This window comes from Talpa occidentalis, unplaced genomic scaffold (assembly GCF_014898055.3).
Source record: "Talpa occidentalis isolate TD23 unplaced genomic scaffold, MPIMG_talOcc4v2.1 talOcc4.3, whole genome shotgun sequence".
NCBI lineage: Eukaryota > Metazoa > Chordata > Mammalia > Eulipotyphla > Talpidae > Talpa > Talpa occidentalis.
The window spans coordinates 101136076-101149502 of record NW_023603184.1 but is presented as its reverse complement, the minus strand read 5'-3'; the positions used below and the strand labels follow the sequence as shown (position 1 = coordinate 101149502).

General features: G+C 37.7%; 1 protein-coding gene across 1 annotated transcript in view; it reads right to left on the bottom strand.

Moving 5' to 3' along the window:
- Positions 1-13427, bottom strand: part of LOC119255916 (myosin-IIIb-like) — a 60466-nt gene that overhangs the window by 29211 nt on the left and 17828 nt on the right. Inside the window, exons 2-3 of the mRNA XM_054699840.1 lie at positions 1583-1766; positions 425-559 (exon numbers count right to left, since the gene is read on the bottom strand). Coding sequence (XP_054555815.1) covers positions 425-559; positions 1583-1729 — 282 coding nt within the window. The 5' untranslated portion in view covers positions 1730-1766. The remainder of the gene's footprint in view (positions 1-424; positions 560-1582; positions 1767-13427) is intronic.

Sequence of the window (13427 nt, the reverse complement as noted above, 5' to 3'; positions counted from 1 at the left end):
TGTTGTTCAGTGTCTCCCTTGCCCAAACCTGCAGTTTTCATTTCCTAATTTCTAAGATGATTATTAATGAATATGAATGGGCTAACTCAAAGTTGGCAAGCCAAGTAAACCTTGTGTTAATAATTTTTGAAAAAGAGTTGCAATCACTGGAACATATTTTCTATGAAATAGTCCCAGTTTGGACAAGAAAATATACCTTTCCCAACTGTATTCCTGTATTTGCTCTGTATCTGAATAAAGATTATTAAACTTTTGAAGCAGAGAAACATGAGCATTTCAGCACACGGCCAACCTGTAAGAACTACAGAGGGGAACACCACATCTGGTAAAGTACCTGTGACACCCAAGAGAGACCAACTCCTCAAGGTGTATCTTCTACTTAACCAAAGCATCTGTGTCTCTGTTACCCAGTAGGAGCTCTTACCTCCAGGACTAACCACAGCTGTCCTCCTACACAGTGATCTGCTCTGTAAAACATTCCATAAAACTTTACAACGTTGGGATGATTAGGAAGAAACTGCAATATGTTGTATTCTGCCTCAATCTCTTCATCCATATCCTAAACAGGGTAAAAAAACACATGTTGGATTAAGTCTAATGTGTAAGGAAGGATACAGGTATAACATCAATCTCAAGTAATCACTGAAAGTATATTTATATTGTATTTTTAATGTCCTTACTACCATATCTTGAAAATATCTAACAATGGATATTCATATCCTAACTAAAACTTTCTATGATACCAATAAAACATCTTCATTACATTCTTTTGCTTCAACAATACTATTATATATACATATATATATATTTTTAAGATTTATTTATTGATTGATTGATACAAGCACTGGGTACAGTCAGAAGCGCGGGAGGGTGAGAGAATTCACCAGAGCCAGAGCAGGGAGCAGAGCAGGCAGAAGGACGGAAGTACACTGCTGAGGGGAGCAGCGGGCGGCAGGAGAGGTCTGCGCGCCATGTGGGACCCTCCTCCAGTGGCCGGGGAGCAGCCGGGGATCGAACCGGCGCCGCAGAGGCTGCGGGCAGCTTCGCAACCCAGCACTCAACCGCTGCGCCACCGGGGAGGCCCTATATTTTTTTTTAATTAAAAATGTCTAAATTTTCAAAGCAGTTAAGGAGCAGTAGCTTGAAAGATCCACCCAGGATAGAACACTTACAACCTCACTGTGTAAAACAGCATACAGTATTATAACCTCAGTGCTCAGTGCCCTGAAATAAGATGCTAGGCTAGATGATTAAACAGCAGAAGCCTGGGTCACTTTGTAACTTACAAAGAGACCAATTTCTGTAAAAACTCAGGGAGGGAAATAAATCACTCTTTTGAAAGAACAACTTTTGAAGACTAAAGAGGACTAAAACCAAATGAGAAAAAAATGGACAAGAAATGGGAAGTCAAGGAAAATTTAAATTCCAGTGGAGTTCCTTAATTCAGGTGTGCTGACAAATTATGACTAACTTTAGGTTGCATGCCAGGTTTCATGAATTTATCCCTAGAATCAGGAAAGAAGTTGAAAGCTCAGTATACAAGAAAGATTATATTGTAATTACAATTACCGCCATTACTTACACTAATTGGATCCAGAATTTTCACTGCGGCCAGGCTGCCATCTTTCTTATTAGTTACCTTATAGACCTTACCATAGGTTCCCTTGCCTATGGTCTCTATAATTTCCCAAGTGTCTGTGGGATCTGGAAGTGACTCAAGTCTAAGCATCGTGGCGTTGTAATGAAATAATCCATACAGATGTTTTCTGATGGGAAAAAAAAGTTTGTTATGTATACCACTTCATAGGATTAGGAGCAATAGGTTATTGAAACAGGAATACTTTTATTTCTTAAGCAGCAACTTGCACTTTTTCTTTTTTTCTTCTATTTTAAATGGTCTTTTCTTTTATGGGATTTCAAGTGTCCTTAAGAGGGCCTCCCTGGTGGCGCAAGGGGTTAAGATGCAATCTATGAAGCTATCCGCAGCCTCTGTAGCACTAGTTCAAACCCCAGCAAGGGAGCTACCCACATGGTGCAGCAGACCTCTCCTGTCTCACCCACTGCTCCCCTCAGCAGTGTATTTCAGTTGACTTGCCTGTTCTGTTCCCCACTCTGTCTCTGGTGAATCCTCTTACCCCCCACACCTCTGGCCTGTACCCAGTTCTTATGTGCATAAATAAATAAATCTCTAAAAAAAAATAAAGTGTACTTAAGAAATGAGAACAGAGGTAGAGGGGTAGAGCAACATGAATCTGAACATCTTCATAAACATAACTCTAAAAGGGGAAATTATGTTCACATTAGTCTGTGGCTGTATGGAAAGGATCTAAGTTTGGCTAATACCTTGTAGGACCTAACACCTGGTCAGTCATAGGTACTGGACTTTGATGCTTTTTGCAGGTAAGAGTGAAACGGCAACAGAAGACTTCCAGTCATGCCTGAACAGCTATCATTCTAGGCTCCTAATGGCAGCAGCTACTGCTCCTGGAAATGGCTGAAAGTTGCAGGTCTAAGATCTTTCCCAGGTTCTGGTAACCTTGACCAGGTCTTCCTGATGGAAGGCAGTTCCAGTTCTCACTGGAAGGCAGTTTTCAACTTCAATATGCCAAGTTTGGGCTGTTACAAAGGAAGATTTGGTGCTTATACCAAAAAGCATCAGTCAAAATCCAGCACCTATGACTGACCAGCTGTTAGGTCCTACAAGGATTAGCCAAGCCCAGATCCTTTCCATACAGCCATAGACTAGTGTGGGACTCACACGGAGTGGTTAACCAGGACTTGCAAACTCACTTTGCCTTAGCACTACTCTATTTAATAAGGACACAGTCCTATGGAGTTTAAGTACCAGCCGCAAGCTTGGCAGGCAAAGAGTCACTAGAGACTTAGCCCATAAAAAAGTCCCTTCAAGTTTGACTGCTCCAGACTGCATGAGGAAGCAACTTCAGCTGGCTTCTAGGACTAGGGGAGTGATCATTAGGAAATCTAACAGCATAGATTCCAATCTCTACACTGTGGCTTGGTGTCCACCCAGGGTAAGTATTTTTGCTTCACCTGGTAATTCCAATTTGCATTTTTAATTCTGATTATTTTCTAGGCTGCATTCTCCCAAGACATTGCCTTTTGACCTGGTACAAAATCCACTTTTAATCCTTACCCTTTCTGATGGGGACATTGCAAAAATATTGAAAATCATTAGTAAAACAATCCACTGGCTGTGGGGACCCTGTTTTTCCAGAGGTCACTTGGCAGACACACTAAGCTTCAAAGTTACCTGCAGGCAGCACTGCAGGAGCCCTAGCAAGAATCACCCTTGCCTGAGGCACCTAGCCTTTCAGCTGGTCAAATAGTTCCTACCTTTCATTTGATGGTTTTAAGATTTTAATGAATGCCAATCTTTCCTCCTGGCCAGTGTTCCACAAAAATCAATCTTTCTTACCATATGCTTCACATTTTTTGCTCTACCTGTACATTACCGATACTATTAATTACTAAGTATGTTTAAATCACTTTCTTTTCCACATAAATAAATGCCTTTTAAAGGTATTTTATTTAACTACCAAAAAGTAAAACCAGTATCTTTTGCCATATCTCAAATTTTTAAATTAACTGTAACAAGATTACTGTACTAAACAGAGTTATTCAAGTTCGGCCAGCTACTGCTGCCCTCTGCTCTTGCTTTCTGAAAAAGACAGATCGCCAAGTGATAGGGAGAATTAAAGGCTAATGCAAACTTTTCCCTTACCATGATCAGGAGATCTGAAAAAGAATCAACAAGGGAATATTCTGTCAGTATGCAATTTAGTATTCTTTATTGTGAGATCACTGAAACCTTTCAACACTTTGAAAACCGCTCTCAGCTTCCATAGGAGCAAAAAGCAGGACCAGGTGGGGGTGCTGACCAAGGACAGACAGGCAGGGGACAAAGATGTCCTGAGATGTACTTTCTGGAGAGAAGAGTCTGGCCTAGGAGCTGAGATGAAATTACTTTATATTCAAGTGTGATCCCTGCTCCCATCACAGAGACACTTACATTCAGGCTCAGTGACGAGACAGTAGCACTCAAGTCAAACTGCCTGCCCTGCCCTGACCAGTCCTAAAACTTGGACCAGTAATTTATCAATCCGTGCCTTAGGTTCTTCTTCTGTACCATGAGGCGACTGCTGGTGGTGATATAACACTTCACAGAGTTGCTATAAGGATTACAAGGTGATAGGATAATTTCAGTGCAGGTAGTACTCAGCAAGCATCACTGCCATCCCAAAGCACAGCACCAAGTTCTATTTCAGAATAGACAAGTCTTAGCAGTTTCCTATAATGTTTTATTTCACTTTCAGCCATGAACTAAATGAGAACCCAATAAGTTTTGCTCCAGTGGCTGGAATTTGGTGTGTGCAAATGAAATTAAATCATAAAATGTGTCAGCAAGGAAAGGTCTTTTGAGGCCTTAGAATCAAGTTGTTTTCTAATGATTTTTGGCCACAAAACCCTTTTGTTCAATTAAGTCTCACTTAGGATACTGATGTTTGAGTGAAGAAAAGCATCAGAGTTCTGGTAGATCAGGCTGAGGGACCAATTACTGGTCCTGTTTCCTGTAAGCAACGAACAGGGTGACCAACTCTCCTGGTTTGCCCAGGACTTCCTCAGAGTTAGGACTGAAAGTAGGGTGATCCTAGGAAATCTCTCAGACAGTGAGTTTGTCATCCTATGCTCTGGGGCCTCCTTAACATTATTAGAAAATAATTAAGAATCCTCTGCCTCTACTACCTCACCTTCTATTATAGGCTAAATTTTATCCCCTCCCAAATCCTAACCTCCAGTACTTCAGAATGTGATTACATTTGGGCAGGTGAAGATAAAATGAAGTCATATGAGGGGTCTTAATGCACTATGACTGGTGTCCTTATAAGAAGAGATTAGGACACAGACACAGAGGGAAGCCATGTGAAGAGACAGAGGGAAGATGATCATCTATGAGCCAAGGAGAGAGTCCTTAAACAGAACCAACCTTGCCAACATCTTGTCTCAGGCTTCCAGCCTTTGAACTGTGAGGAACATAAATGCCTGTTGTTAAAACCACCCGGTCTGCAGTACTTTGTTAGGGCAGCCCTAGCAGACTAATATACTCCTACTGTATAGGTGAGGAAACTGAAGTACAGACTGGTGACATCACTGTTTCAGGGCAATGCAGGAATGGCAATCCAGGCCTCTGAGCTAGGTCCAATCTCAACACATTTGTTCCACAAAATAGAATGAAAGGAGTTAACAATAATGTTTTTTTCTGACCAACTACACAAGATATTGAGAAGATCTATGGGAAAATACTACCAATCAAATGGAGGCCACATGCCCAATAGACCTAATGAACAGTCGTTTCTGATCCCAAAACAAGAACTCACCCAAAGGAATTCATCTATTTAGGTGTCAATGAGGAGTAAATGGAAGGCAGACCAATCAGCTTCCACTGCCAGGCCCATCATGTCCCTCTGGGCATCCACAGACACAGTTAAACAAAACTGCAACAGGCCAGGTACATTAGTAACAGGGTTGCCAGTCTTCTCTTCTTAAAATCAATGCCTGATTCTATAACTCTCTGACAAATGATTAAACACTCAGCCCAAACAGTGGCTGCTTACAAACTTGTATGTAAATGGTGATAATTTGCTCTGGGGAAGCTGTTGGTACAGCCCGTCTAAGCCAAAATGTTGCTCCTGGCCAGAATGATAACCTTGAGGGTGGACTATATTTTTGTCTAAGTCAGTGATTGGGGCATGACACAGCTGAGACCTCATGGAAATAGGCAGCATGAACCAAAGAAGGGTCAGGAGCAATATGGAGTGAGAGAGACTAACCTGGGACAATAGGACTCTGTAGAACCCTGAGAAGTTCCCTCAGAGGCACCCGGACTTCCTGCAATCCCCTAAATGGGGCCTCTGTCACTTATTTGGATTTGAAATGAAATGAAGACTTCGGGCTTTACAAAACTCAGGTTACACAGACTACTCTCACTGAAAAACAAATAAAAGGACTAGTCCATCTTGGCAGAGGGGAGTGATGGTTTATCAGCGCAGGGAAAGTTCATGCAGTTTACAAACCAAATCACAAGTCCTTTTGGGCTGGAATGTGTCTGTGTATGTGACTGCTTTAAAGTAAAGACCTGATGCACTCCGTGTTTGCACGTAGTAGTAGGATGGAACTCAATGCCACCAATGTATTTCTCATGAAAGGTACTATTATCTCAGAGCAAGATCCTGCTGTTTCCTGTATTCCTGTGATATTCAAAACCTCCACTACCAGGGACAGCCACATTATTAGCAAAGTGAAAAGAACATCACCTAGGAAAGAATTCTTCATTCAGTAAATAAGGGTAACATTTTCCCTATATTTGCACACACATCTTTATTAGACAAATATCTAGGAAATATGCAAAATTATTATTACTTTAGTCACCTGAGAGATGGATGGATGGAAGAGATATTTAGAGATTTTATCCCTATGGAAACAAAGTCCTTTGGAAGTTAAGAACAATTGTCTTTTTCTTGTTTTGTTTTGCTTTTAGAAAGCAAACTCATGAAGAAAAGAAGCTAAGTCTCTTTATGGCAGCTGAGAAAGCAGCGAGTCAATATTCTTTCTGTTACGGGTACAAATGAATTAAACATGGCCCCTGTGTCCGACTAACAGCAGGGGCAGGTCTTGCACCATCAGCTCCAGATCCCTTTTACCACAAGAGAGGGAGAACTTGCCCAGGACACACATCACACAGCACAGGGAGGAGTTGTATGACTGTAAACTAATAGCTCAGCTGATGCTTTATCTTACCAGGATCGAATGTCTAAAGACTTCCTTAGGTGTTCCTCAGTAGTGGACATATTTTTAAAAAATTAGCCATGGCTAGGTTTTAACATTATATCATATGGATTTATATTTCATAATTTCTAGCATCACCAAATCAGACATTATGCTTCCTGATGGAAGACTACTCCACTATCTAAAAAATGGTGTTGCGAAAAAATTAAACTGAATCTTAACAAGTTTCTAGATTACTGATTTTACAAGAACAAGGGGCAGGGCAACATGTTAGACAATATTAGGGGTATAAAGTAAGCAAACTTCAGAGTCTAAGTCTTCTCAAGAAAATCTTTAAGTCAGATGGCCCTATTTCTTCAGAAAACAAGAAAGTGAAAGGTGTAACCCCAGGATTAAAAAAGGTTTAAAATCTATATATAAAATATGAAGGCATTACAAAAACAAGCTAAAAAATTATAACATTTACAAGACAATTAGAACACTGACAAGTTATTTGATGATATTAAGGAAACACTGCTAATTTATGTTTTAATTGTTATAACTGTATTTGTATTTTTTTTAAAGGGCCCTTATGTTTTAGCAACACACAGAAATATTTACAGGTATAATAATATGACATCTGGGTAATATTCTAAAAAGCCTCATGGGGGTCATGGCTTAATTCATATAGGACACAGTAAACCTCGAATATCAGACCAATAAAATAAAACACCCAGGCATTTGATTCTCTTGTCTCATCAGAAAGTCACCTTCTCAATCCACCTCCAGACGATGGAGGCACAGTCAGTCCCCCTCTGTGGCTGATGTCCCAGTCCACTCTGCTCTAAATGCAGAACTGTAGTTAGGAGAAACTAATGAGCCGCTGAATGGCACAGGAAAATCAATAGGCAGAAGAAGGCAAGTGACCTTCTTCTGCCTGTCCAACTCCTGTTCTTTCTTCCTGAAGGAGGGAAAAGAAAGAATAACAATACACAGACACTGAAAGGAACAAAAAGACTCATCACACAAAGATCTGAGGTTGTTTTCATCTTGTAGTAGAAAAAGAAACCACTCAATGGCCTGAACTAGAATCTGCCCCAAGACTAAACAAAGTCACCTAAAAGATGAAGAAATACACATTAACCAGCTGGGTGGGTGGCCCCTAAGCAGCCAGTAAAAGATCTAAAAGGAAATGAAGAAAAACCCATGACTTTAGTGATAAAAGGAATCCATGGAACAAATTTCACATCCAGTACTCATTAAGACTGATGTGTTTAGTGAAGGAAAATAGAAAAACTAAGGGAGAAAGGTAATCCTAAGTAAGTTTCCTGCTCATTCACCTCTGTCTTCCCAATGGGGTTAAAAATAAATAGCTGAGTTCAATTCCTCCAGGCTGAAGTTAGCACTAAATATCCTCATCCAAAGTATCTTCTGAATGTCCTGATGCTTTTTCCTTGTACTGTGCCCATCACCTCTTTAAATTAATCAAAAAACTAGGCCAGGGCCTCCCTGGTGGTGCCATGGTTGAGCGCTGGGTTGCAAAGCTGCCCGCAGCCTCTGCAGCACCGGGTTCAATCCCCGGCCGCTGGACGAGGATCCCACATGGCGCGCAGACCTCTCCTGCCGCCTGCCGCCTGCTGCTCCCCTCAGCAGTGTACTTCATCAGTCTGCCTGCTCTGCTCCCCGCTCTGGCTCTGGTGAATTCTCTCACCCTCCAGCGCTTCTGACTGTACCCAGTGCTTGTATAAATAAATAAATTTAAAATTTTTTTTAAAAAATCTAGACCAATTCCAAGGTAACTGGACATCACCTCCATTTCCTTCAATGATATGTTATAAATTAGACAAAATCATCGTAAAATGTATTACTTACCATTCAGTGAGTAGTTATTAAATGCCAATGTATGTAAGCCTTCAACTATTTCTACAAGAGATGGAAGAATAAGAAACTCAGCTCTGCTCTTTAGTTTTCACATTTGTTTAGAAAACCTTCAAAACTTCTGGGCTAATATCTTTAGTAGAACAAATACACCCAATCTGAGTTACATGTACTTATTCATAAATTAGTAGAGACTCTTATCTAAGTTCTTTGAAGATGGACATTAACTTGGTCATTTCTGTATTTCTTGTAGCTGGCACAGAATTTGCCAATTCCATGTTAAATAGTATATTTTCTTTTAGACTTGACATTATTTATGACCATCTACTCTATACCAGTCATCTAGTCTGTACCAGTAGATACAAAAGCATCCATGTTTTGCCCAAGGCATATATGACTATTCACCATACATAACTTTAAAATATTCCTTTTGTTCTTTTTAAAAATGAAAGAACTTCTGGGGTGAAATGGCAGAATGAAGCCATGCATCAGCTTTCCTTAAAACCAGATAAATAATGTTAATACCGAAAAAATTGAACTCCAGGAAGCAAAGTAAAAATACAGTAGCAGCATTCAAACAGAAGGGGCATATTTCAAACCATAATTTGTGAAAAGCAGCATTCAGGGAAAGAGAGAGATGGAAGACCCCAGGAATCACTGCCATTCTCAACCTAACTCCCTCTTAAATTTGGCAGAGTATGAAAGGCCAGAACTCTGAATAACTTAGGCAACATTCCCTTATTTAGAGAGTAGACTGAGAAGGTGAATTAGCAGAGAAATGAATCCAGCTACACTCACTTATACATTCAGTAAGAATGAAATTTTATATACATTACTCAACACTAGGCTTTGTGGGCCATTCAAAGGAAATAGAAAAAATAATAAGGCTGGTCTATGACCACACCATCCTGAGTGTGCCTGATCACATCTGATCTTGAAAATTAAGCAGGGTTGAGCCTAGTTAGTATTCAGATGGGAATAATACTCAGGCTGAATCCTAAAACAAATTTCAACACCAAAAACATGCAGGAAAAGATGCCACCTGCCAAGTGGAATGACCCAAATACAGTACTTTAAACAACATTTCAGAAAGAAGAGCAAAGTTACCATCCATCAACATGACTGTCCCTAGTGTTCAAATGTCCACACACCAGAGGGCAAAATAATCAGGCCTCCCACAGACATACACTCTGGTAAAATTACTGAATATCAAAAGAGAGAGAATTTCTCAGGTACTTGGACACAAACATACTAAAACAAAATAAACAGCAAACAAAGCAGAACATCCAGTACTCATTGTCATAAAATATGTAAGCCATGTGCACAAAGCTCAAAGGCAGAGAAAAGTAGGAGTAAGTACTTTTATTTTCAAATTATTGTTCAGTAGACATTCTCAGACATGTAACAGCTCAGTGGCTTTGTGAGTTCTGATAGGAAAAAATATCCTATTTGCTTCCCTATCCAGCAAACCAAGAGATAAATGCAGGGCTCTAGTAAAATGTCTAATAACAAAGACTGAACCTCTTTATATTTAGGGAAAAGACTAACCAATCATATAAAGTTCATTTATAGGAGGCAAATATTAACATTTTAATAATGAAAAATAATAAAAAAATTTAATAACATTTTGAGGAGGGGGTAGAGAGGAAAATAAAGGTAAAAGTTCCTCACATTACTTTCTAAATATGATAAATGGTGAAATTGAGAATTAAGTGTACTGTTAACCAAGTGAAATGACAGTACTAACAAAAGTAAGGAGATAGTATATGTGTTAATTTTCTTACCTATCTGAGTAGGTAGCCAACAGATAATTGATAAATACAGGTTTAAACCACCATGCAAATTTATAAAATAATGTCTAAAAGACTGAAAAATAAACTATAAATTTTTGACATAAGAAAAGTACACTTACTCATATAGATATATACATACGCCAAAGAAAAGACAGTTCTTGGGGTAGCAGATGCGTAGTTTGGAGGGAAGCATTACAAACAGAAAACATAATATATATTTAGTAGCATTAAGATTGAAAATATTTCTTTAATCAATATATGATTCTTTGATAAGGTCAAAATATAGAACAAACCAAATTATAGAGAGCCACGTATAAAGTAAGCTCTCCAAGACTCATTTTATAACTCAGAAAAGTTAAAAGTAAAAAAGGAGATCAAAGATAAATCAGGAAAATGGCAAATGAAAGAATCATAATACTAATATCACAAAGAAGTAAACTCAAGGCAAAAATATTATAGAACATAAAGGGTTGGTTGTACATGCAACAATAATTGAGCAATTACTATGTATCAGTAATTATCTATACACTGTTAGAATGACCAAAACTGAAATCAAAATGAGTTTAAAAATGATATGTTCAGTACCAAAAACAAAGTGTCAAGAAGCATAAAAATATAAACCTTTAGAAGAAATCAACAAGACACAATAATAGTAAGATTGTTATTACTGATAGAACATGACATGAACAGAACAAAACATGACAGAACAAGGAGAGAAACTAATAAGAAATATGTATAATACAACCGATATGAGTAAAATAGTAGATATATACAAAGGGTTTTAAACTTCTTTCCAAGTAGTGGTGGAATATTTAATGTTAAAAATAAAGAATACATTAGTCCACAAAGCAAAGTCTCAATCTACATAGGTAAATAAATTTATAGGTAAAATGTGTTATAATCTCAACATAGGCAAAGGATCTTCCAAGCACATGGGCGGCAGGCAGAATGATATACACAGATGCATAAAAGTTAAAAACTTAGTTTAACTTTTTTAAAAACTTAGTTTAACATAAAAGTTAAAAACTAAGTTAAAAACTTAGTTTTTAACCTTTATGCATCTGTGTATATCATTCTCCCCTTTGTATATAGCTACTATTTTACTCATATCGGTTGTATTATACATATTTCTTATTAGTTTCCCTCCTTGTTCTGTCATGTTTTGTTCTGTTCATGTCATGTTCTATCATTTAATATTTTTCAAAAAACAAGCTAGGAAAAAATATTTGTGTGAGGAGATAGTTTTTTCTTGTTTAATCAAGAGTACATAAAATAGAGAAAGAAAAGGAATAACCTTACAGAATAACAAATTAAATGTATGATAGATGTAGGAAGGATGCTAAATCTCGCTCGTATCTTGAAGTATAAATCAAAACATTGATATGCCATGTATTTTCTATCAAGCTGATAAGGTTTCATTAAAGCTTGATGATATTCAGTGTTGGAAAGGACCTGGAAAAATAAACTCAGAAAATATGAATGAGAGTATAAATTAGCACAATATTTTTAGGCTAATAGTCAAAATGTATTAAATACCCATACTCTTTGTCTCTGCAGTTTTACTTGTAAGCATTTATCCTATGTATATAAACAAAAAGTACCTTAGATTAATCATACAAATAGAGTGAAAAAGAAAACCATTTGATGATCTCAATAGGTGCAAAAAAAATACTTGACAAAATTCACCATCCATTTAGGATTATTTAAAAAAAAAAAAAAACTCAGTAAATTAGGAATGGAAGGATTGTGCTCCCACCTGATAAAGATATGTAAGAAATACCTAAAATTAATGTCACACTTATATAATTATTCAGTAATAAACTGAATGCTTTTACATTGAGATCAAGAACAAGGCAGGTATATCTATGCTCACCACTTCTATTGAAATTGTAATAGAGTCAGTGCAATAAGGTAAGTAAAAGAAACTAAAAGCATTCAGATAAGAAATTGGAGAAGAAAAACTAACATGGTCTTTATTTGCAGATGACATGATCATCTACATAAAAAATCTGATGGAATTTACAAAAAAGCTATTAAAATTAGTGAGTTTACCAAAGTTCATCAGTTATACAAGGTCAATATTTTTTAAAATCATATTTTGATATACCAAGCTTGTTGATAAAAGATGCTGAAATAATTGTACTGCCATAACCAAAAGGAAACTAAGAATCTCTACCCTTATCTCATACCACATATAAAACTTAAGTTGAAATTGATCACAGAACAAATGTAAAAGTTTAAACTATTAACTTATAGTAGACAGCTATACAAGGATATTCATCACAGCATTGCTTCTAATAGAAAAATCAGATACAATCTAAAAGTCCATCATTATGGAGAAATTTTGTAATGAATCATATAATTATAAGAAAATGAAATAATCTAGCCACAAGTAATTACTTAAAGAAGGTAAGTTTTGTGTCAGCTAATAAGGAAATAATGCCATATGTAAAAAAAAAAATACAATTTTTTTAAGCATTGAACAGTAAGGATATCTTTTGTGAAAATAAAAAAATACATTTATAGCCATTTTATGTATTTATGTGTGTATAGCTCTCTATGTATGTGTATATCTTCATAACATAGTTTTCAGAAATCTACAAAACAAATTCTTTGACTTCAGGGAGAAATATAAGAAGTCAGAGAGGTTGAAAAGGGAGAAATTAATTTTTGAAAAATTTATCTTTCTATGCTAGTCTTTTTTTTTTTTTTTTAAAGATTTATTTATTTATTTTTACAAGCACTGGGTACAGTCAGAAGTGCAGGAGGGTGAGAGAATTCACCAGAGCAGGGATCAGAACAGCAGACCGACAAAGACAACTGCTGAGGAGCAGCAGGCAACAGGAGAGATCTGCAGGCCATGTGGGACCCTCGCCAGCGGCCAGGTATCAAACTGGCCCGGCAGAGGCTGCGGGCAGCTTCGCAGCCCAGCGCTCAACCTCTGCGCCACCAGGGAGGCCCACTATGCTAGTC